A 23,098-nucleotide genomic window follows, 5' to 3' on the forward strand; every position below is an offset into this window, starting at 1 on the left:
ATTTTATATCAGTCCACAGTATAATGATTGGGAGTGAGGGAGAGTAAAATATATGGACTCCAATCCACCATACATTGTGAACCCCTACAGCAAATGTTCATCACAGTAAATATAGTTCATCCACTGCTCACATGGAACTGAGAGCTTAAGACCACAATTGAAATAAAAGCAACTAATTGCACTTGCAAATAAGTAGACAGCTTGCCTTTAACAGGCACTTAGAACATAACATAAATTACAAATAAACATACAGGGGACAAGAAAAAAAAAATGTATTCCAAATGGGTGTCTACATCTGTCTAGCAAGAACCGACACAATTACTTCCCTTTATTCTCTTTTAAATTCATCTCACTCGATGTTCATGCAACAAAGATACTCACCAAATTAAAGCCTCTTTATTTATGCATCCCGTTGTAGATGATCGAGTTACTGTTGGAGGCATGAAATGCTGGATCAGTGGCGGGAGACACTTCACAAGCTTCTGTATAGGCTTGGCGGTTCAAACAAATATTGAAGACGAGCATCGCCTTATGAGTACTTCAAGATTCAAGTAAAAGATGGGAAGATACCTAAATATGACACAAGATACTAGAAAGTATGAGCTATACATGCAGTGCAATCCCGTATAGCTAAAACAGCAGAGCCAAATTTGTGAAGTTCAGGTTATCAGTTATCTGAGATGCAGAGTAAAGTTCTATGTTGATCGTGATGATATGGAGAACTAGTATTGTTAAGAGTCCCATATTGAAAATAAGAGAGAAAATATGGGTTTATAAGGTCATGGATTAGACTAGCTAATTGATTGGATTTGGTCTTTTAGTGCTGTTTGGTCCATGAGCATTATAGTCCCAACTGAGTGACCCTAGCCCAATGAAATTCGATGTATGGATCTTTCTCCTTTCTTTACTCGAAGGAGCTTTACACAACATATCTGCAGAATGTCCTCAAACTTCTAAATTGAAGACAAACAAGCAATAAATACTCTGAGGTATAACATACCAATTATATATAGATCAAAATGCTGCACGTCGAGGTCCTACAGCTGTAAAGTAAGCTGCAAGATCGATATCCAGATTGTCGTACATAGTGATGAAAGGGTGTCTCTGCATGCATATCATGGACATTGCAGTCAATCGTTATATGTTACAACAATTAATGAGTGAAAACAGGTTTTGAGAGTGAAGGTAAAGTACTATCAATACCATTAATTCATTTGCTGACAGTCTCTTCTTGGGGTCCTTCTGCACACTAATTTAAGACAACTATTTAAGATCATGCACAATTAAAACCCAAACCAAGATATGTCATATATGTCCATTTGTGTTGTTAACATGTGGAATTAGGTTTTCCATTTAACTTCTTAAGGTGCAGTATCAAAGGCATAAGAAATTATGTAGGAATCTGGCAGGAGTAACGAGAAATGCATGTGTTGAACTAAACAATTTGAAAGGACTAAGATCAATGGGTGATTACACTACCAGAGAGGTCAGGATGTAAAACGGAAAATTGGGTGTGTCCTTTTCCTTTCCAATCTTTAGGTTTTTAATACTTTTCGGGTATACTAGGGCTGCATACATGTGTCTTAGATGTTTGAATTGTTAGTTTCAACATACTGGAAACACAGATTGCAGTCTTGCAGACATGAACAGGTGGCCTCATTCGACTGCTAATTTTTCAACACCAGAAACACAGGCATCGAAAGATCAATTGGGCAGCTTCCAACAATTACGAGGAACTGCTTATATTATGTATGAGAAGTAAATTTAAATATTGACACATACCATGAAGAGATAAATGAGCAGAACTGTGGAGAAAATTGATCAGAAGGTGCACAAGGCTCTGGTTGATCAACTATAGTTTCCATGAGTTCATAAACATTAGTCCATCCTTCCTCTGGCTGTGGTGGGCAATATGGGAAATCACCTGTTGCACACTCAAGTAAAACCAAACCGAGGCTCCAGATGTCACTGCTATAGCCATGGCTGCTTCCAGCAATTCTCTCTGGCTGCAGCAAACAATTAAGAATCAAATCATTAGTGTTAGGATCAGGATCAAGCGCTTACCATTATGCCAAAAGCTATAGCTAGTAGCGAAGGCGCAACCTTATTTCCTTATACCACCACACATTTTCGAGAGCCAGAGTGCTGGACTTGGCCCTTTACCAGCCTCTGCCCAACAATCCCCTTAGCCACATGGTGCTGGACTTGGCCCTTACCGGCCTCCGCCCAACAATTAGAAACTTGGAGGAAAGTGCCAAGCATAGCGTAATTCAATGCAAAAGAAAGCATATCCAATGGAATCTTGCAAACAACATGTCATCCTACATTTTTCATTCACAAACATAATTGCAAGTACTAACAAGGTTTTACTGCATATATGGACAGCCTATTATACTCACCGACATATAATTGTAGGTTCCAACAAAGGTATTAGCCGCTCCAGATGTGCTCGCTAGTACTACACTCACGCCGAAATCAGTTATCTTAACATCACCCCTGTGATTCATTAGCAAATTTGAAGGCTTCAAGTCCCTGTGAATGATATGCTTTTCATGATGAAGATACCACAAGCCCTTGAGTACCTGGTTAATGTGGGAAAAAAATATTAATTGTAGTAGTTGGATTCACTGCAGTTTAAAGTTACAAACGGTTTACTTCCTACCTGCTTGCAGATAGCAGCAAGATAAGGTTCTGGAATTCTCTTGACTAATTTCAAGAAATCTGCCAGAGATCCACCATCCATGTACTCCAGGATTATGGAGATGGCACCATTATCAAAAAAGGATTGGTAACATACAACAACATAAGGGCATTGTGATGACTGATTAATTCTCAGTTCCTGTGCAATATGCCTGCGAATAGACTCGTCTATATTCATTTGAATAACCTGCACACATTTGCATCAAAACGGCTGCTTACAAGATGGCAACAAGAGTAATAAATCAAGGGAAGTTCTCGTAGTTGCAAATATAGAAGTACATAAGAGTGAAACTAGGTATTTATAAATATCACATTTGCCCGTTTAGACAACACTATCTAAATTCTAAAGCCAGTGCAAAATAAGGTAGGCAAAGAACAGGAAGGTTAAAGGTTCTGCTTGTGGAATGCATCATAGACATCATCCAAATATTATGCTCAATCAAAATCAACTTTTATCCTCCCTATTCTTTATCTTTTATGCTTCAAAGTCGCTTTTTTTTTTTTTCTCTTTAAAAAATAGTACATGAGTGACTTTCAAAATGATTCAGGGACCAAAATATATAGAACTCCACTTGAAGCTATGGTGTACCTTGAGAGCAAAAAATTGGCCAGTCCACTTGTGTTGAACCAGTCGCACAACCCCACCATTTCCCTTTCCAATAACTTTAATAGATTCAAAGTCTGCTAAGCATAACTGATTATCTGACGGACGTATAACTGAGGACTAAAAGAAGAATCAAGACGAATGATCAGTAACTTCTAATAGTTTCAATGAAAATGAAATCAAAATAAGTCTTTTGCTATTACTAATCTAACCAAAACCGCAGTACTAGTAGCAATGGCTGATTATATCACAAGCCTATGCTCACCAAACATTGTGAGCTTCAAAGCAGCTGTTCATCACAATTACAATGAAAGTTCATCATTATAATTTCTTTTAGTATTCATTGCAGTTGAAGTATCCATTCATCACATTTGTTAATAATGCTCATCAACTTTTGTATAGCCATGTGAATCCAAGGTCATAGTAAACTTAATGAATAACATCTATTATATAATGTAAAGAACAAAATTCAGATATTTAAATAGATATCAACAAGTAAATTATATAAAATAAATAATAGTATCATCACTCTAAGGAATTCTCATATCACCAGTTCAAAAAGTCCTAGTTTAATGAATTCTCATTCACCAGGTCAACTCCAAAAAAAAATTATTAAAAAAAAAAAAGGTTTACTGTACTGAAAAGGAAGTGGAGAAAAATGAAATCTTGAAAGTAAAAAATTTCATAAGAAGCATACAGGTTCAACTTGTTTTTGGGAAACAATTCGAACTCCATCTTTGTTCACCAGCAGATCCCCATCCTTAAATGTTCCTGATTCAGTCCTACACAGCACAGTAATCCCATCAAAGGATCAGAAAGAAGGAATACACCATTAAAAAAAAAAAGAATATATATATATAGCCTCATTTGTATACATAAACACAAACACACAGAGGAATAGAGAGAAAGAGAGAGAAGTACAGGAATTTGGAGAGACTATCTTCATCAGGAGGAGGAAGAGAGAGCTTGAGATTTGGGGCTAAAGCTCCTTTCTTCATCGCAATTCTATCTTTCTAAAACAAAGTAAGGGTATTCAGATTTCTTTTCCTTATCTGTAGTTAATAAACAAAACTTTGCAAATCTTTAGAGTAGCTCCTCTCTCCCTCTCTAGTAGTGTCTCTATCTATGCACTCTGGGTCTTCTGGTAAATGAAGGTGGGGTAATGCAAATGGAAATACAAAAACAAATACATGTATATGTTAATTATGTATTTCAGTGGAGTTGATTGCTGAGGAAAATGACCAGAGAAGAAAAGAGAACGAAGCTGTCTTCCTTGACTTTTCTCTTCTTTTTTTTTTCTTTTCTTTTTCTTATTATCTTACCCGCCACTATCTGCAATGCAATACTGAAGCGTACGGAATAATATTGGCAAAAGGGTCCGCCAAGGTAGTACTATCCTTGATTGTTCATCTAGCACCATGAACTAAAATATGGTTCATCTAGATTATTATATTTTTAATAATTTTTCATTTAGTATTTTTAGTCTATTTCTAACAAGTTACTTATTTAATTTGATGACATGGAAAAATAAAATTAGAAAAAATGATGACATGTTATTTATGTGGATGTTTTGGATGATTTCTACCCTATTTCATTAATGAAAAAAATAATTTCTTGCAATGAAATAGGGTAGAAATCAAAATTGCTATATAAAGTTTTAAGAATTAATATCACTTTTGGTCCCACGACTTTTGAGTTTTATCAATTTTGGTGCACAACTTTATAAATTTTTTCAATTTTGGTCCCTAACTTTATAATTTTTATCAGTTTTGATCCTTTCGGCCAAATTGACGGTGAAATATTGTCGAATTTTATATTTTAAGGGTAAAATCGTCATCTCAATGAAACGTCTTCATTATCTAAACAAAATTACTGTAAAATCATATTTATAGGTGTTTTATCGGCGCAAATAATGGGGAAGACAGACAGAAACTAGATAGAGATCTATGAGATTTATAGCATCGACGATTGACAAATCTTTATTTTTCTCTTAATATGGTTTTTCTTTTGTTTAGATATTGAAGATCTTTCTTTGGGCTAATGATTTTGTCCTTAAAATATAAAATTCTGCAACATTTTGCCATCAATTTGGCCGGAAGGACCAAAACTGATAAAAATAACAAAGTTAGGTACCAAAATTGAAAAAATTTAAAGTTGTGCACCAAAAGTGATAAGACCTCGAAAGTCGTGGGACCAAAAATGATATTAGTTCAAGTTTTAACTACAGTGTATGTATAGCGGGGTATTCACTATCGTTCGGCAATGAGATTTCATGGAAATCGATATATGAAAATTAAATTATTTTTATAATAACTTAAGATATTGTATTGGGTAAAATTTTATTTTATTTTATTTTAAAAATAAATTAATATTTTTAGATTTTTGGATAATTGAATAACTTAAGATATTGTATTTTTGAATGATTTCTTGCAATGAAAAATGGCAGAGATCAAAGTTGCTATATAAAGTTTCAATTACAGTGTACTGTGTATGTATAGCGGGCTATTCAATGTCGTTCAACAATGAGATTCCATTAAAATCGATATATGAAAATTAAATTATTTTTATAATAACTTAAGATATTGTATTGGGTAAATTTTATTATTTTTTAAAAAATAATTTAATTTTCATATATCGATTTTAATGGAATTTCATTGTTGAACGACATTGAATAGCCCGCTATACATACACAGTACACTGTAATTCAAACTGTATATAGCAACTTTGATCTCTGCCATTTTTCATTGCAAGAAACCATTCAAAAATACAATATCTTAAGTTATTCAATTATCCAAAAATCTAAAAATATTAATTTATTTTTAAAATAAAATAAAATAAAATTTTACCCAATACAATATCTTAAGTTATTCAATTATCCAAAAATCTAAAAATATTAATTTATTTTTAAAATAAAATAAAATAAAATTTTACCCAATACAATATCTTAAGTTATTCAATTATCCAAAAATCTAAAAATATTAATTTATTTTTAAAATAAAATAAAATAAAATTTTACCCAATACAATATCTTAAGTTATTCAATTATCCAAAAATCTAAAAATATTAATTTATTTTTAAAATAAAATAAAATAAAATTTTACCCAATACAATATCTTAAGTTATTCAATTATCCAAAAATCTAAAAATATTAATTTATTTTTAAAATAAAATAAAATAAAATTTTACCCAATACAATATCTTAAGTTATTATATTTAATTTTCATATATCAATTTTCATGGAATTTCATTGCCGAACAATTTTGAATACCCCACTATACATACACAGTAGTGTAGTACACTGTAGTTAAAACATTATATAACAACTTTTATTTGTACCATATTTCATTGCAAGAAATCATTTTCTTCATTAATGAAATAGGGTAAAATCATCCAAAACATCCACATAAATAATATGTCATCATTTTTCTAATTTTATTTTTCCATGTCATCAAATTAGAAAATTTTTAAGAATCTTTAATATATTCTTTTTAAAAAAATACCCATGATTGTTTACAAGGTAATATCTGTTCTATACATAAAGGATGACACCGAAGCGTTGAAAGGGAATATGAAGATTATTCACAAAATCCTTAGTGATCTCCACAACAAGTTTGAGGTCTTCACTCCTTTTTTTTTTTGGTGAAAGAAAGGAGCCAACTGGCTCCAGAAATTATCGAATCCTCCTAGAAGAGACTTCCTTAGCGTCGCAAGCAAGGAGCGTTAGCAACCTCCCTGGTGGAGTGTCAAGAATCGTGGTACCCCACGGAGAATTCTATCCCTGGTTTGCGAGGAAATCGGCACATCCCTCACGCAGAATGTGTGTCAGTTTGAAGTTGAGGAACTGTCTGCTGAGGACCTTACAGTCAGAAATGAGAGTATCCTCCTGTTGATCGAGGGGACGGTCCTTGGAGAGAATTTTGACCGCCGTTTCTGAATCTGTTTCCAACGTGATAGAGGAGTATCCATATTGCAGGGCGAGTTTCAACCCCTCCCGTAATCCCCAAAGCTCAGCAATAAGACTGTTGGTGTTCCCAATCTTGCATGTAAATCCACCACACCAACTGCCTCGATGATCTCGGATGAGCCCACCTGCACTAGCCAAGCCGGAGGAGGATTTACGTGCACCATCTGTGTTAACTTTCATCATACCAAGCGGGGGAGGTGTCCACTGGATCCACCTTTGTTTAGCAATCAACGGACCATTCCTTTTGAGCAGGAAGAATTGCGCATCGGAGGCCTGTTTTTTCGCCTGACCAAGAACATGCAGCGACGACCAAGGCGCTCTGTTGAAGACACGGCTATTTCGGCTTTTCCACAGGTTCCAGAGGAGGTATGGAAACAACGTCCTCCAGTGTTCAGTATTTCGGCCACCTTTCGTATCTGTGCAGAAAGATTCGATCCAGCGCGGAATCGGAAGATGATTACTTGTGTTGAAGTTGAACGGTGGGTTCGCCAAATTCCAGCAGTCTCTCGCCGCGAAGCACTCTCTGAAAAGGTGATCAAGTGTTTCATCTCCAAGGCCGCACCGTGGACAGTTGGGATCGGCAGTCAGGCCCCTCCGAACTCTCTCCGCATTTGTCAGGATGCCGTTGAGGGTGACTTTCCAGATGAAGATTTTAATCTTTTCAGCGCACTTGAGATTCCAGACCCACTCATGCGTTGGAGTTATGTCGCCATTCCCTGCAATGAACGAAAAAGCTGAGTTAACCGTGACTAAACCCGTACCTGAGTGTGGCCACGTGATAGCGTCATCTTGGTCGTCGTCGATGGGAAGAGGAATAGCCCTAATATCATTGATGTTGTTAATTGGAATCAGGTCTTCAAGAGCCGAAACATTCCATGTCTTGTCATGGTTGATAAAGTCCTTGACGAGAAGTGGGTGTCTATTTTCGGCGTTTGTATCAGTAAGAAGAGCTAGGGGTTTGTCACCCGTCCAATAATCCTCCCAGAACTTGATAGAGTCCCCTTTGCCAACCTTCCATTTAACCCCTGATGCCAGAATCTGTTTACCTTTGGAGATACTCCGCCACCCCCATGAGCATCCGTTGCCACAATTGGAGGAAAGAAAATCCCCGTCCTTAACATATTTTTCGCACAGGACTTTTACCCATAACTTNTAAAATTTACCCAATACAATATCTTAAGTTATTATATTTAATTTTCATATATCAATTTTCATGGAATTTCATTGCCGAACAATTTTGAATACCCCACTATACATACACAGTAGTGTAGTACACTGTAGTTAAAACATTATATAACAACTTTTATTTGTACCATATTTCATTGCAAGAAATCATTTTCTTCATTAATGAAATAGGGTAAAATCATCCAAAACATCCACATAAATAATATGTCATCATTTTTCTAATTTTATTTTTCCATGTCATCAAATTAGAAAATTTTTAAGAATCTTTAATATATTCTTTTTAAAAAAATACCCATGATTGTTTACAAGGTAATATCTGTTCTATACATAAAGGATGACACCGAAGCGTTGAAAGGGAATATGAAGATTATTCACAAAATCCTTAGTGATCTCCACAACAAGTTTGAGGTCTTCACTCCTTTTTTTTTTTGGTGAAAGAAAGGAGCCAACTGGCTCCAGAAATTATCGAATCCTCCTAGAAGAGACTTCCTTAGCGTCGCAAGCAAGGAGCGTTAGCAACCTCCCTGGTGGAGTGTCAAGAATCGTGGTACCCCACGGAGAATTCTATCCCTGGTTTGCGAGGAAATCGGCACATCCCTCACGCAGAATGTGTGTCAGTTTGAAGTTGAGGAACTGTCTGCTGAGGACCTTACAGTCAGAAATGAGAGTATCCTCCTGTTGATCGAGGGGACGGTCCTTGGAGAGAATTTTGACCGCCGTTTCTGAATCTGTTTCCAACGTGATAGAGGAGTATCCATATTGCAGGGCGAGTTTCAACCCCTCCCGTAATCCCCAAAGCTCAGCAATAAGACTGTTGGTGTTCCCAATCTTGCATGTAAATCCACCACACCAACTGCCTCGATGATCTCGGATGAGCCCACCTGCACTAGCCAAGCCGGAGGAGGATTTACGTGCACCATCTGTGTTAACTTTCATCATACCAAGCGGGGGAGGTGTCCACTGGATCCACCTTTGTTTAGCAATCAACGGACCATTCCTTTTGAGCAGGAAGAATTGCGCATCGGAGGCCTGTTTTTTCGCCTGACCAAGAACATGCAGCGACGACCAAGGCGCTCTGTTGAAGACACGGCTATTTCGGCTTTTCCACAGGTTCCAGAGGAGGTATGGAAACAACGTCCTCCAGTGTTCAGTATTTCGGCCACCTTTCGTATCTGTGCAGAAAGATTCGATCCAGCGCGGAATCGGAAGATGATTACTTGTGTTGAAGTTGAACGGTGGGTTCGCCAAATTCCAGCAGTCTCTCGCCGCGAAGCACTCTCTGAAAAGGTGATCAAGTGTTTCATCTCCAAGGCCGCACCGTGGACAGTTGGGATCGGCAGTCAGGCCCCTCCGAACTCTCTCCGCATTTGTCAGGATGCCGTTGAGGGTGACTTTCCAGATGAAGATTTTAATCTTTTCAGCGCACTTGAGATTCCAGACCCACTCATGCGTTGGAGTTATGTCGCCATTCCCTGCAATGAACGAAAAAGCTGAGTTAACCGTGACTAAACCCGTACCTGAGTGTGGCCACGTGATAGCGTCATCTTGGTCGTCGTCGATGGGAAGAGGAATAGCCCTAATATCATTGATGTTGTTAATTGGAATCAGGTCTTCAAGAGCCGAAACATTCCATGTCTTGTCATGGTTGATAAAGTCCTTGACGAGAAGTGGGTGTCTATTTTCGGCGTTTGTATCAGTAAGAAGAGCTAGGGGTTTGTCACCCGTCCAATAATCCTCCCAGAACTTGATAGAGTCCCCTTTGCCAACCTTCCATTTAACCCCTGATGCCAGAATCTGTTTACCTTTGGAGATACTCCGCCACCCCCATGAGCATCCGTTGCCACAATTGGAGGAAAGAAAATCCCCGTCCTTAACATATTTTTCGCACAGGACTTTTACCCATAACTTCTCATTGTTCGTCAAGAGTTGCCAAGCCTGTTTGGTAAGGAAGGCTGAATTGAAATCTTTGGCTTTCTGGAGGCCTAGTCCGCCCAAGTGCCGGGGTTTGCAGATATCCGACCAACTAACAGTATGGATTTTGTTGGAGGACTCCGAGTGACCCCAAAGGAAGTTCCTGCAGATTTTATCGATCTCTTTACATGTACTTGAAGGGAGGGCCATAGCTTGCATCGTATAGGTAGGAATCGTCGCTAAGGAGGATTGAACGAGAGTTCTCCGACCTGCCATGCTGAGAGAGTTCGCCTTCCAAGAACTTAGTTTTCTCCTCATCTTATCGATCACTCCTGTGAAAGTGTCTTTGGAGACCCTTTTATGAAGCACAGGAATACCTAGATGAGACCCAAGCTGTGTGGAAATGGGAATGCCCGTTTTGTCACCGATGTCTCTCTTCAGACTTGCATTAGTGTTAGGAGAACAAAAAATTTGAGATTTGGAGAGATTTACCTTGAGGCCCGAGGCCCCACTGAACCTGTTAAGACAATCCGAGATGACCGAGGCTTGATGAACTGACGCTTCTCCGAAGAGAAGTAGGTTATCTGCGAAGAAAAGATGAGAAAGACCTAATCCGCCTCTAGTAATGCGAATCGGTTTCCAGGTGCCTCTATTGACCGAGCTTTGGATGTCGTGAGCCAATCGCTCCATTACCAAGTTGAAGAGATAAGGCGCAAGAGGATCTCCCTAACGGAGACCCCGGCCAGGAGTGAAGTGAGTAAGGCGGCCGCCATTCCAAAGGATTGAAATCTCGCTCTCACTTAAGGAGTAAAGAATGAGGTCAACAAACCCTCTCGGGAAGTTGAAGCCGATCAGTGTTTCTTCCAAGAAAGATCAATCCACGCTGTCGTAGGCTTTGTGGAGGTCCACTTTGACCACCATAAGCCCTTTCTTCCCTCTCTTTTTATTCATCGTGTGGATGATCTCTTGAGTCAGAATCACGTTATCCATAGTTGACCGCCCTGGAAGAAAGCTGTTTTGATGAGGGCCAATGAGATTACACATTAACGGTCTCATCCTATTAACCATTACTTTGGAGATCAGTTTAAACGCGACATTGAGCAGCGTGATAGGCCGAAAGTCTGCGGCAGATTCCGGCACCTCCTTTTTAGGGATGAGGGTCATATAGGCCTTAAGAAGCGACTTGGGAACCCTCCCGCTAAGGATAGCTTGATTCACCATAGCGATCAGATTCGCTTCGCCCCAGAAGTGTTGATAAAAGATAGCTGGAATCCCATCAGGGCCTGGGCTCCCGTATTTCTTCATACCAAACAGAGCTCTCTTTACTTCTTCACTAGACGCTCTACGGACCAAGTTCAAAGCTTGAAAGTTAGAGATCTTTAAAGTGTCAGCTGTCGGAACCAACGTAGTGGCATTTGAGGGAGGATTCCTGCAAAACAGAGTAGCGAAATAATCCGTAATGTGGTGAGACAAGAGTGATGGCTCATCAGTCCAGTTCCCCTGTATTTTGAGGAAATCTGATACGGTTCCTATTTCTTCTTATCAAAGCCGCATTATGGTAGAACCGGGTATTCCTATCACCGTTCTTAATCTAGTCTTGTCTTGATTTTTGAAACCAATGGGCTTCTTCTTGGTCCAGGACCCCGTTGAGCTTATTGGTGAGGCTCCTTTCTAGAGATTGTAGCTCCCTAGAAGAGTGGTATTGGGGGTTGATGTTGTGTGTATGGTGGTGAGGGTGAAGTGTGAAGGTGGTAAAACGAAGAGTCAAGACTCCCCGAGTGTCGTGTCTCTCAAGGATGGCGAATGGGAACCGAATACGTGTTGGCATTCATGAGGTTGAAAGGTAAGAGTTACAAGAATCAAAGGGAGAGGTGTTGTTCATGGTTGGTTTTGAAGGTAAAAAGGGATAGAAAATACAAAAGGTAAAAGGAAAGGGGTGCATGCCAAAGTTAAGCCAAACGATTGATTATCGTAGGTAGCTTAGAATTGGGTTTCGGGATTGATCTAGGGAGTCACAGTCTTTGTATTGAGTGGCGTCACACTCAAACTCTCAATCCTCATTCGGTTGAGGCATTTTATCGAACACCTTGCCTACCACTCCTCTCGGATCTCATCCTTTCGGATTAAGAACGGAGATATAGATGAGTTGGGCTCGTGAGAGGCCGCTATCGCGCACACTCTCACTTCCACTCGGTTCACTAACTATCCCGGCCGGAAATAGAAGCAAAGATTGAACAACATCATCCATACAAATCATCAATCATACTCCCACAATACCAAGATCATAATATCAAATTATAAGCATCAATCCATAGATCAACAAGGGCACACACACCCAACTACTCTACTCTACCATAATAAACATAAATAGAAGCAATATAAACAATGCAAGAGTATAAAAGAGTAAACTTTATATTAATAGAAGAGAAATTATACCTAAAGAGTTCTTGGATCTACATCTTCATCTTCAAATCCTAAATCTATTCTAAGGAGGAATGTTTTCTTCCCCAAAGGGGAAGAATTTGGAAAGGGAAATCAGATCTAAAGCTATTGGGGGCTGCTGGAAACTGATCTAAAAGACCTATAAAGGGCATATATATAGCCCCCAAAATCTCGCCCTAATAATTTTCGCGCTGTGTCGCGTCCACGCGTGTGAGCGTGCGTGGGAGCGAACCAGTAAGCAACCACGCCGCTCACACGCGTGTGAGCGTGCGTGGTGAAGTTTGCTTCTTCTGTCTTCTTCTATGTTGTAGCTCTCGCCGATACGGTTCCATAGCCACCTGTCTCGCCTCATTTGGACATTCCTAGCTCCGGTTACGTCCGTTTTACTTAAGTGTCGCCGGAATGCCCTACGAAGTGCAAGAATTGTGCAAATTATATAAAAACACACAAGATTAGTCCCTAGACCTATATGCAATGAAATTACTCTATCTTAGCATGTTTCTAGGCCTAATGGACATCTATTATAGCATATTTTACACCTAAATAACCCCTAAAATATGGCTACTTTTGGCACTTATCAAATTTTCCACACTTTAACTTTGCTTGTCCTCAAGCAATTCACAATTAAACACTAATCATTTAAGTGCCAAAGGTAGCTGTGTTACTCAATCAATTAATCGGTCTATCAACTCTAGGGTGTAACAACGGAGTGGGTGAAATTCTGCACATTATCTACACAGAATGGTAACCACATGCCATACACTCTAAGAATATACAAACGAAGCAAAACCCCTATGGTCTCATTTGGACAATGCAACGCACACACCCTTCATTCAACCAAGCATGCAATCCAAATTAGATTCACCTCAAATTTTACAAAGGCCTTCAAGCCGAGCCCCCTAGTGGGAACGATGTGCACACCTCAACCAATACTTTTCAACTAGACGCCAAAGCCCAACGCGTAAAATATGTGAGGGTAGGGACATGGACCGCTCATCGCCATGGCTTGGGCGATCACTCTTTCTTCTCACTTCCTAGGATAACGCCATCGGGCGACCCGACTTCACATGGAGCTCCATGCTTTTTTTGTAGACAGTGCAATGGGTGCCCGAATCCTAGCGAAGCGGCTCACCTCCGCTCTATTTTCTCATCTCCTAGGAGCATTTTATGTGGACAACCGACTCCAGGTATAGCTTTTGCTTTTTATGAAGACTATGGTTGAACACAACCTAGCGAGATGGCTTTCCTCAATTTTTATCTCTAGGATTGGCCTTTTGCCTTTTCTACTGTTTCTCCATACAACCCCTCATGCCTTTTTCTTGGGATTAAGGGATTTTTCACTCTAAGCTCACTATTAGGCTCACCTTTTGCCCCATGCTCTACCAAAATTAGTTCAATTTCGGGCTTCGCTTTCACTTATATATCTTTCTAAAATTAAGGGGTGCACACTCCCACTTCGAGAGATCATTGACTAAGGTCTAAGAAAAATAAGAGGTGAATATCATGCAAGCATTCAAGAATTTAAAGCTCATTTGGTCAAAGAAGGGGTACTTCCCATGGATATTCAAAGAGAAAAAATTTTATTTTTGGCATATGATTAACATTCTCCATAGATAATGTGAACAATGACACACTCTCCAAAGATAAAACACACCCATAAGACAAGACCAATAAATCAATCAAGCAAACAAACAATATAAGCACAAGGTGCATCCTTTCCACACTTTAAAACAAACATCGTCCTCGATGTTGCCATGAAGATCAAGTGGAACAAAGGAGCACGACCATTCAATATCAATCAAACCCTTTCCACACTTTAGAAGTGTTTCCGAGGGTGTGGGGTATCAACAATATAGCATTTTGTGGGTGCAAAATAGCATGTGTTTATCAAGTATGCAAGGAACACGTATAACAATTCAATTTCCACACTTTAGAATTGAAAAACGAGGCATGAAAAGGTAAAAGGGATAAGAGGTTTACAACCAAGTAAGCATCCCTTCATTTCCACACTTTAAGCTTCTAGCATCTCTTTTGCCTTCGTTCTCCAAGCTACATGAAACAATGTTAGCGCAAGAAGACAACCAATTGACGTGCAATGGCCTGGCGGAAGTTCTTTTATTTATAATGAAAGCATAAATCCTAAAACAAGGTAAGTAACTTAAAACAAAAGCAATAAGAAATATATGTAAATCAAGATAGGAGATGATTCTTGGCACGGCCAGACCTTGGAGGCTCATAAAAATTGGATGAAAAGAAAATAATGCACGAAAATCTGTCCAGGACCTGTCCACGTGACTCACACGCGTGGTGGTCCTCGTGGAGCGGCTCTGGAAAGATTCCACGCCTCTCACCACGCGTGTGAGCAGGCGTAGTCAACAATGCTGATCACCTTCTTCGTCTCCTGGTTTTTGCCTTCCATGTTTGATCCAGTTTAGCTCATTCGTCATGGCTTAGCACCAAAATCACCTGCAATGTTAGCTCAAGCAAGGCTATCCTAAAAAAGAAAAATTGCTAATAACGAAGGAAAAGAAAAAGTAAACAAGAAATAAAGTTCTAATCTAAGGATAACGTTGGGATTGCCGCCCAAGTGCGCCATGGTTTAACGTCTCCTGGCCAGACGTGGTGTGCTCTATCCTTCGAAGCACACAGATTTTGGGACCTTACCAAGCGTCCCGTGAACTTTTGCTTCAAGGAATGTCCCAAGATGGGAAACATCCTTGAACTCCCACAAAAATAAAGGAAGAACAACATGCAAGATTGGAGAAATTTTAGCCTCAAACACCCTCCTTAACTCTTCTAGGATGGTGTTCACTTCCTTTTCCTCATCCTCTCTTCCCCTAAAGATCTTTTCAGTTTTAGCGCTCTCTTCATACCATATCTCCTCACTCCCTTCCTCATTTTCAAATGTAGTCAAGTCTCTCCACTCAACTTTCTCCATAAGATCAAATGTGAGAATCTCATCATTTTCTATCATCCCTTCCTCTCCTTCCCTTCTCTCATCTTCCCAAAAATTACTCTCACTCTCACATGAGTAAAATGAAGCATCATCCCCCTCACTCATCAACTCACTTTCACCCAAGACAAAGGATTCATCTTCCAAAAAGTTAAAGCAATCATACTCATATTTAAACAAAAGATAATCCTTATAGTCATAAGTCAATACATCAAAATTTTTCATGGAATCATCCTCGCGAAATTTAAAGCAATCATAATCACATGTGATGGAAATATTAATGCAAAGGGAGTCATCCACACAAGCGTCAAGGGTGTTTTCAAAAAGAGCACAAGGATTTTCACGAATATTAGCACAAGAAAGATTAGGAATTTTACCATATGTTGGCTCTTCATCTTCCCACACCGTCTCAATGTCATCATCACTCTTCATCTCTACCTCCTTTTGATCTTCCAATTCGAAAATTGGAACTTCTTCAAGCACCGGGGCATAACAATCTATGTTCTCTTCAGCATCCACCTCTTTGCTAGCATTTTGTGCTTTTTCAACCTCTTGTGCAATCCTTGGATTGGCTTCCAAAGTGGGGATGTCATCTATGATGGTGGAGTTAGCTCGGGACCCATTCATTTTCATGAGCTCATCCATCATGGATAGCATCTTCGTTTCAACCTCTTCTAATGGAAGTCCTTCCTCCCGGAGGGTAGCAAGATAGTCTTTTAGTTCGCTCTTGATTTCGGCTTTCAATTTAGCCGTGTCCTCCTTGGCCATCCTTATGAATGCATCAATTTTCGCTTTTAGAATTTCAATTTCGTCGGTGGCCGGTGGGATATAATCACAAGGATTTGTATGGGTACTATATGGGAAAGAGGATGGTGTTTCAAAGAAATGGGTAGTATTGTTTTCTAGATGAATTTGTGATGGAGGTGGGTAGTAGGTGTTTAGGTGGGAAGTAGGGAATGAATTTGACTCGGGAGTATAGCTTGGGTCGATTGTTCTCATCATTTGTGCAAGCTTACTCTCTATGCTTTGGGATATTTCTTTGGAGCTTAATGAGTCAATTTCTTGAAAATATGGTGATTGTGAAGGGTAATTTTCTTGGAAAGGTGGAGGTGGTGTTTCAAATGGGTATGGTGATGATTGTGTGTATGAAATGGATAGTGATATGGAGGTGGTAAATGGTGGTGTGGAAATGGGTAAGGGTATGGAGGTGGGTAGTGGTATGTTGGTGGAGGGTAAGCATAGATGGAATGGGGGTAATAGGGATATGGTTGGGGTTGAGAATTTCTATAGGATTGTCCTCCATGATGTGGGTAATCATGGGGATTCATTTTAGCACTTATTGGCAAGCTTCAAATGATTTGATAGAGAAAAATTCCTGCACAAAGCTTAGCCAACAACAAATATTTGCAACTAAAAGTAGTTGCAAGTGAGCACAAGATATACAATAACAAATAAGCTCACTTCTCAAACAAGTAACAAAAATAAGAAAACAAAACAAACAAAAAGAAAACAATTCAAGAACTCTTAAAAATCTACTTCAAAAATGTCAACAAAACTCAATGACCGTTTGCCATCCCCGGCAACGACGCCATTTTGATGTTGTGTGTATGGTGGTGAGGGTGAAGTGTGAAGGTGGTAAAACGAAGAGTCAAGACTCCCCGAGTGTCGTGTCTCTCAAGGATGGCGAATGGGAACCGAATACGTGTTGGCATTCATGAGGTTGAAAGGTAAGAGTTACAAGAATCAAAGGGAGAGGTGTTGTTCATGGTTGGTTTTGAAGGTAAAAAGGGATAGAAAATACAAAAGGTAAAAGGAAAGGGGTGCATGCCAAAGTTAAGCCAAACGATTGATTATCGTAGGTAGCTTAGAATTGGGTTTCGGGATTGATCTAGGGAGTCACAGTCTTTGTATTGAGTGGCGTCACTATCAAACTCTCAATCCTCATTCGGTTGAGGCATTTTATCGAACACCTTGCCTACCACTCCTCTCGGATCTCATCCTTTCGGATTAAGAGCGGAGATATAGATGAGTTAGGCTCGTGAAAGGCCGCTATCGCGCACACTCTCACTTCCACTCGGTTCACTAACTATCCCGGCCGGAAATAGAAGCAAAGATTGAACAACATCATCCATACAAATCATCAATCATACTCCCACAATACCAAGATCATAATATCAAATTATAAGCATCAATCCATAGATCAACAAGGGCACACACACCCAACTACTCTACTCTACCATAATAAACATAAATAGAAGCAATATAAACAATGCAAGAGTATAAAAGAGTAAACTTTATATTAATAGAAGAGAAATTATACCTAAAGAGTTCTTGGATCTACATCTTCATCTTCAAATCCTAAATCTATTCTAAGGAGGAATGTTTTCTTCCCCAAAGGGGAAGAATTTGGAAAGGGAAATCAGATCTAAAGCTATTGGGGGCTGCTGGAAACTGATCTAAAAGACCTATAAAGGGCATATATATAGCCCCCAAAATCTCGCCCTAATAATTTCCGCGCTGTGTCGCGTCCACGCGGCTCACACGCGTGTGAGCGTGCGTGGTGAAGTTTGCTTCTTCTGTCTTCTTCTATGCTGTAACTCTCGCCGATACGGTTCCATAGCCACCTGTCTCGCCTCATTTGGACATTCCTAGCTCCGGTTACGTCCGTTTTACTGAAGTGTCGCCGGAATGTCCTGCAAAGTGCAAGAATTGTGCAAATTATATAAAAACACACAAGATTAGTCTCTAGACCTATATGCAATGAAATTACCCTATCTTAGCATGTTTCTAGGCCTAATGGACATCTATTATAGCATATTTTACACCTAAATGACCCCTAAGATATGGCTACTTTTGGCACTTATCAGGGGTCCATTTGAATCCTATTTATCCTATCTTCCAGAAGCTTCTTACGTTTAAAAATATTACCAAACACTTTTTTGTTCCAGCAGTTACTTTTGTTGGTAATATCCGAGATAATCTCCTCAAAACCTCTTCTACTATCACGTAGAGCTTCCCTCCAGATATCTCCGTAGTCATCACGACAGAGCCAAGCAGCTTCAAAGCGAATGGGTCTAAGATGTCTTTCTGGGGGGTTACCTGCCTTACTAATAAACATCACAGGGTTGTGATCTGAGTGAAGCCTGGGGAGATTCACAACCTTCGCTTCCGGGAAAGAAACCTGAGCATTCATGTTCCAGAGTGCTCTATCAAGTCGGCGCAGTTGGATTACTCTGTTACCTACAGCCCGGGACCAAGTAAACTTAGGACCAGCCGCTCCAGGGTCAATAAGTCCGCAATTATTATATGCGTCCACGAACCTCTGGATGTTATGCATGTTGACCGAATCACTACCCCACTACTCTTCCATTGAGGCAATATCGTTGAAGTCCCCAAGGACCACCCACGGACTGTCCACGGAATCACTGAACACTTTGCATTCCTCCCAAAATCGACTCTTGGCCAAGGGGTTCGACCTAACATAAGAGAACGTGAAAAAACAATCATTTTGCCCAAGGCTACATTTAGTATGAATCGCTTGAGTCGAATGACAGATGATGTTCAAATTACATGAACCCTGTTTCCAAAACAACAAGAGACCGCCTGCAAAACCCAACGGCTCAACAACGAAATGATTAGTAAAACCAAGGTTGTAAACAAGCTTAACCATCTTGTCTACCTTAGGAGAACGAATCTCCACAAGACAAAGGACATCGGTCTTGGTCGAGGTTAAAAGCTGCTTGACATGCTTTCTAGCCCGACCATTCACGACGCCCCTACAATTCCAGGAAACGACAATCATGAGGAAACCGCGACGGGTGGGGAGGTTTGGCAACCGCCATCCCCTGGCGTGGAATCCATAACAGTATCTGTGCCGTGAGGGGCAACTGAAGTCTGGTCAGGAGAAATCTGATTAACCTGACCATTACCAAAATGAAAAATACCTGAGTTACCGGTCTTTTCCATCCAAACATCGGCAACGTTGAAGTTTAAAGGAGGACCCCGACTACCACGACCACCTCTACGATTGGCGCCACGCCCGTGGGAATGACGGCTACCTCTACTCCCTGTCGGCTGCGTCGGTCTGGGCTGGGAACTGTCATTCATGTTCGGGAGACTAGGAACACTCTCTGGTGGCAAGCTTGTGCTATTGGACGGTTTGGCGTTGGTTGGGACCGTCGTTGGTCGATTTGCAGTAGCTGGAGGCGCAGGGTTAACACCAGAGTTCTTGGACTTAGGTTGTGACTTGCTAGTTTTAGAAACCTATGGGGACGGAGCCACATTACTATGGTTAGAATTCACCATTGCATGAGACTTACCTTTGCCTCGTCTGGTCTGATCAAGATTGTTCCTTCCCGGGGTCGGGACTGCATCGTCATTCATCTCACCATCTGCATGCTGCAGAACATCAAAGGAATTCCTCCTTGGACTTTTGGACTGTGTATTCTGATTGGTCTGTTTGTTGTTATTTCTACGATCTGGCAAAGCATCTTTCCTAGTAACCAGCATCCAGGAACCGTATTTCCGAACCGGTGGGGAATTGGCAGGGCCTGAAACACCCGAGGTATGTTCCGCCTCACCCTCCTTTTCGCCAGTTGGAGTATTGTTGAGACCACCTTCGTTAGGTTCGGCTGCTGTAGTAACTGTGTGAGGGCAAACCTGCTCTCTGTGGCCAACCGTGCCGCAATTGAAACAAACTACGTGTAGTCCTTCATACTCGACAGCTCGGTGTTTATCTCGAACCTAGACATGAGTGACCAAAGGTTTATCAAGATCAATCTCGATCGCTGCACGGGCGAATCTCCCTCTCGCAACTCCTACTGTGGTACGATCTAACTTGAGAGGCTTACCTACGTTTTCTAGGACGCTTTTGATGACATCTTCCCGGAAATATTCCACCGGGAGTCTTGGAATCCGAACCCAAACCGCCATTTTGGTAAGTTTTGCCGTGAGGGGATCGAATTCTGGCTGCCACCTTTGGATGACTAGGTAGTTGTCGAAGATTTTCCATGGTCCGTCTAATAAGACGTGCATGTAATCAACTGTGTTGCTAAAACGTGCCACAAAGAAACCATACCCTATGTCGATGAAGTCCAGTCTCCCTTGAAGGTTCCAGATCCCCGGAAGACGCTGTTTCAGCACATTAAAGTTGATACTTTTACCTAAATACTTCACGATCAGGGCCATCTTCCATGGACGGCAAAGCTCCGTTCTCAGTTCTTTCGAAAGTTTGACACGGGGGCAACCATCTGGAGTTTCTTGATCGTCCATCTCAGTATCTAATTCGATCACCGGATCTTCGAACGCCCAGTCAAGAGTGTCTGGAATCACTGGTACGTCATCAAAACTCTGGGATGGCGCCGAAACTGTGTCAGCAAACGACCTCTTCGTCGTCTTCGATTTTTTATGCATGTGTTGGGAAGCTACGTCATCTTCAGGAGGAGGCGACGGTGGTGGTACAGAGGCTCCTGGCGGAACCTCCATACCTAGCGGCTGGGACGCCGTCGTAACGGCTAGGGCAACCGGAAAAACTACCAAAAATAAAACGGTAAATCAAGAGAGAAAATCAGTCCCCAGTCTTTATCTATATTTTTCAAGGTCTTCACTCTTGGCGTTGTCAGTAATGATACTAAAAAGGGATGAGAGAGCCAAAGATGCCAAAGGAGACAAACATTACTTGGAGTCCCAAGTTCCAATAGAAGCAAAGCGCGCAAAGGAGGAAGAACAACCATCAATCCAAGTGGTACAGTGATGTAGTGCCTTTTGTACCTTACCAAGACGGTAGTGGCGAAAGGTTCCGATAAGAAAATCTGCCAATATATGGACTAAGAAATGGGATAGGCAGCGAAAGATTGACTATATCTCCACTCGCAATTATGCAATTGAGAGTCAACTACGCAAGATTGATGAAGATAATGAGTGCGAGAAAAGAAAGAGAAAGATAGATGTTGCTGAAGTTGAGAAGAGAATGCAAGAACGCCTTGACTCTTTTCAAAGGGTCACATGGAGTGCATCAAATGCAACTCTCACAAGCATAGTGTTCGAGATCTTGAGAAATAATTTTGCATCCTTTGCAGACGGAATGAACATTGGAAAGTTGATTAGATGGTGGCATTGTGGAGTGATTCAAGGAGATAATATTTTGGAAGCCTTCAACAACTACCACGACTTCAAGATATCACATATGTATTATCATGTAGTGGTAAAAGGCAACATCGTATCCACTCGCTAGCAAATAAACGCCGTTTTGGACATTGCGGAAGAAAAAGCAAGGAAGAATCAACAAGTGCAAGGATTCAAGCTTCGCAATGATTAATATGTTGTAATGTTTATTTACTTTATGTTTTTTGCACTGAAATGTAATTGTAATACTTTTGAGATTATTAATTTAAAATTTTCAGTGTTGGTTGAGTAGTGTTTTAAATTTCTAGCACTTAAATTCCTTATAGATAGGCTAAATTGTAATGAAAAATCAATTCAAGTTTTAAAACAGTCTTATAATGTGATTATAGGTTTTGGCATCATCGAAAATGGGGAAATTGTTAGAAACATTTGTAATTTAAGTTTTGATGATACCAAAAGTTAGGAATTTAGTCCCCTATTTATTTTATCTTTTAGACTTAGGTTATTTTTGCTCAAATTCTAATAATCTGAATGGTAACTCGAGAAGTCAATTTTTGAATAGTCAAAGCAATTCGAATCATAGCTCGAAAGTTTACGTTTTGGTTAGTCTCAACAAAAGATTCAAATAGTAACTCGAATGGTTACCTTTCGAATAACTCGAGATGAATATCTCGAAGAATTGAAGACTTGAAGAGTTTGAGATGGGGATTTGATGTTGTGGAATTTCAGCTGTAACAACGCCAACATGAAGTCTGAACAAGAAAACTGTGTGCTACGACCGAACACGAAGGAATTTGAAATGAATAGGAACATAACTCTGTGCCGTGTTTATAAAACACTACCTTAAAAGCGTAAATTTTCCGGTGACGGTTCAGGCACGCTTTCGACAGGCTACACAGATAAGTAACACAGTGTTGTGCTCAGAGAGGAAAAGAAGAAGCTATGAATGAATGAACAAGATGCAGTCCTCGTCTGTCCTTGTTCGAATATGGAGAATGCAATTTATAGGCTAGAGCTCAACTAATTTCTCCTTGCAGACCACACATTTGCACTAATTTCGTGGGTATGAATATGGAACACAAACATGCTCACGTCTCAACCATGCAAATAGGGAGGATGACTGATTTGGACAGATCCGAAACTCAAGGAAAATTAATCTTTATAGAATGGTTTTCCAACAATCCCCCACCCATTCATAAAGATGGCTAAAAAAAAT

At 40.1% G+C, this 23,098-nt stretch overlaps 2 protein-coding genes across 3 annotated transcripts; both read right to left on the reverse strand.

The window, feature by feature from the left end:
- Positions 1-27: 27 nt before the first annotated feature.
- Positions 28-4,567, reverse strand: LOC116020099 (mitogen-activated protein kinase kinase 2-like). Of its 2 annotated transcripts, none has more exons than XM_031260576.1 (9): positions 4,226-4,567; positions 4,002-4,086; positions 3,290-3,424; positions 2,663-2,887; positions 2,400-2,582; positions 1,783-2,006; positions 1,204-1,249; positions 1,001-1,104; positions 28-589 (listed from the first exon to the last, which is right to left on the reverse strand). In XM_031260576.1, exons 1-8 carry the CDS (start codon positions 4,300-4,302, stop codon positions 1,015-1,017), a joined length of 1,065 nt encoding a protein of 354 aa, XP_031116436.1. In that variant the 5' UTR covers positions 4,303-4,567; the 3' UTR covers positions 28-589; positions 1,001-1,014. The 2 variants fall into 2 exon arrangements, with proteins under 2 accessions (XP_031116436.1, XP_031116435.1); XM_031260575.1 differs by having other exon boundaries at positions 28-570; positions 4,226-4,565.
- Positions 4,568-19,557: 14,990 nt separating this feature from the next.
- LOC116020253 lies at positions 19,558-21,243 on the reverse strand. The gene is made up of 3 exons (XM_031260737.1): positions 20,614-21,243; positions 20,079-20,502; positions 19,558-19,958 (listed from the first exon to the last, which is right to left on the reverse strand). The coding sequence occupies exons 1-3, from the start codon at positions 21,241-21,243 to the stop codon at positions 19,558-19,560; spliced, it is 1,455 nt and encodes a 484-aa protein (XP_031116597.1).
- Positions 21,244-23,098: the final 1,855 nt, after the last annotated feature.

Source organism: Ipomoea triloba, chromosome 5 (assembly GCF_003576645.1).
Source record: "Ipomoea triloba cultivar NCNSP0323 chromosome 5, ASM357664v1".
Lineage (NCBI taxonomy): Eukaryota > Viridiplantae > Streptophyta > Magnoliopsida > Solanales > Convolvulaceae > Ipomoea > Ipomoea triloba.

What these genes read in the sequence shown, in the direction of transcription:
- LOC116020253 (XM_031260737.1), bottom strand. Translation starts at nt 21,243, where the DNA reads ATGGAGGTTCCGCCAGGAGCCTCTGTACCACCACCGTCGCCTCCTCCT. An exon ending in TCAAAAGCGTCCTAGAAAAC is followed by an intron (nt 20,503 to 20,613) that starts GTAGGTAAGCCT and finishes ACTCATGTCTAG; the next exon opens with GTTCGAGATAAACACCGAGC. An exon ending in TCAGACCAGACGAGGCAAAG is followed by an intron (nt 19,959 to 20,078) that starts GTAAGTCTCATG and finishes CTGCGCCTCCAG; the next exon opens with CTACTGCAAATCGACCAACG.
- LOC116020099 (XM_031260576.1), bottom strand. Translation starts at nt 4,302, where the DNA reads ATGAAGAAAGGAGCTTTAGCCCCAAATCTCAAGCTCTCTCTTCCTCCT. An exon ending in GAACCTACAATTATATGTCG is followed by an intron (nt 2,007 to 2,399) that starts GTGAGTATAATA and finishes TGTTTGCTGCAG; the next exon opens with CCAGAGAGAATTGCTGGAAG. An exon ending in TGCTCATTTATCTCTTCATG is followed by an intron (nt 1,250 to 1,782) that starts GTATGTGTCAAT and finishes GTCTTAAATTAG; the next exon opens with TGTGCAGAAGGACCCCAAGA.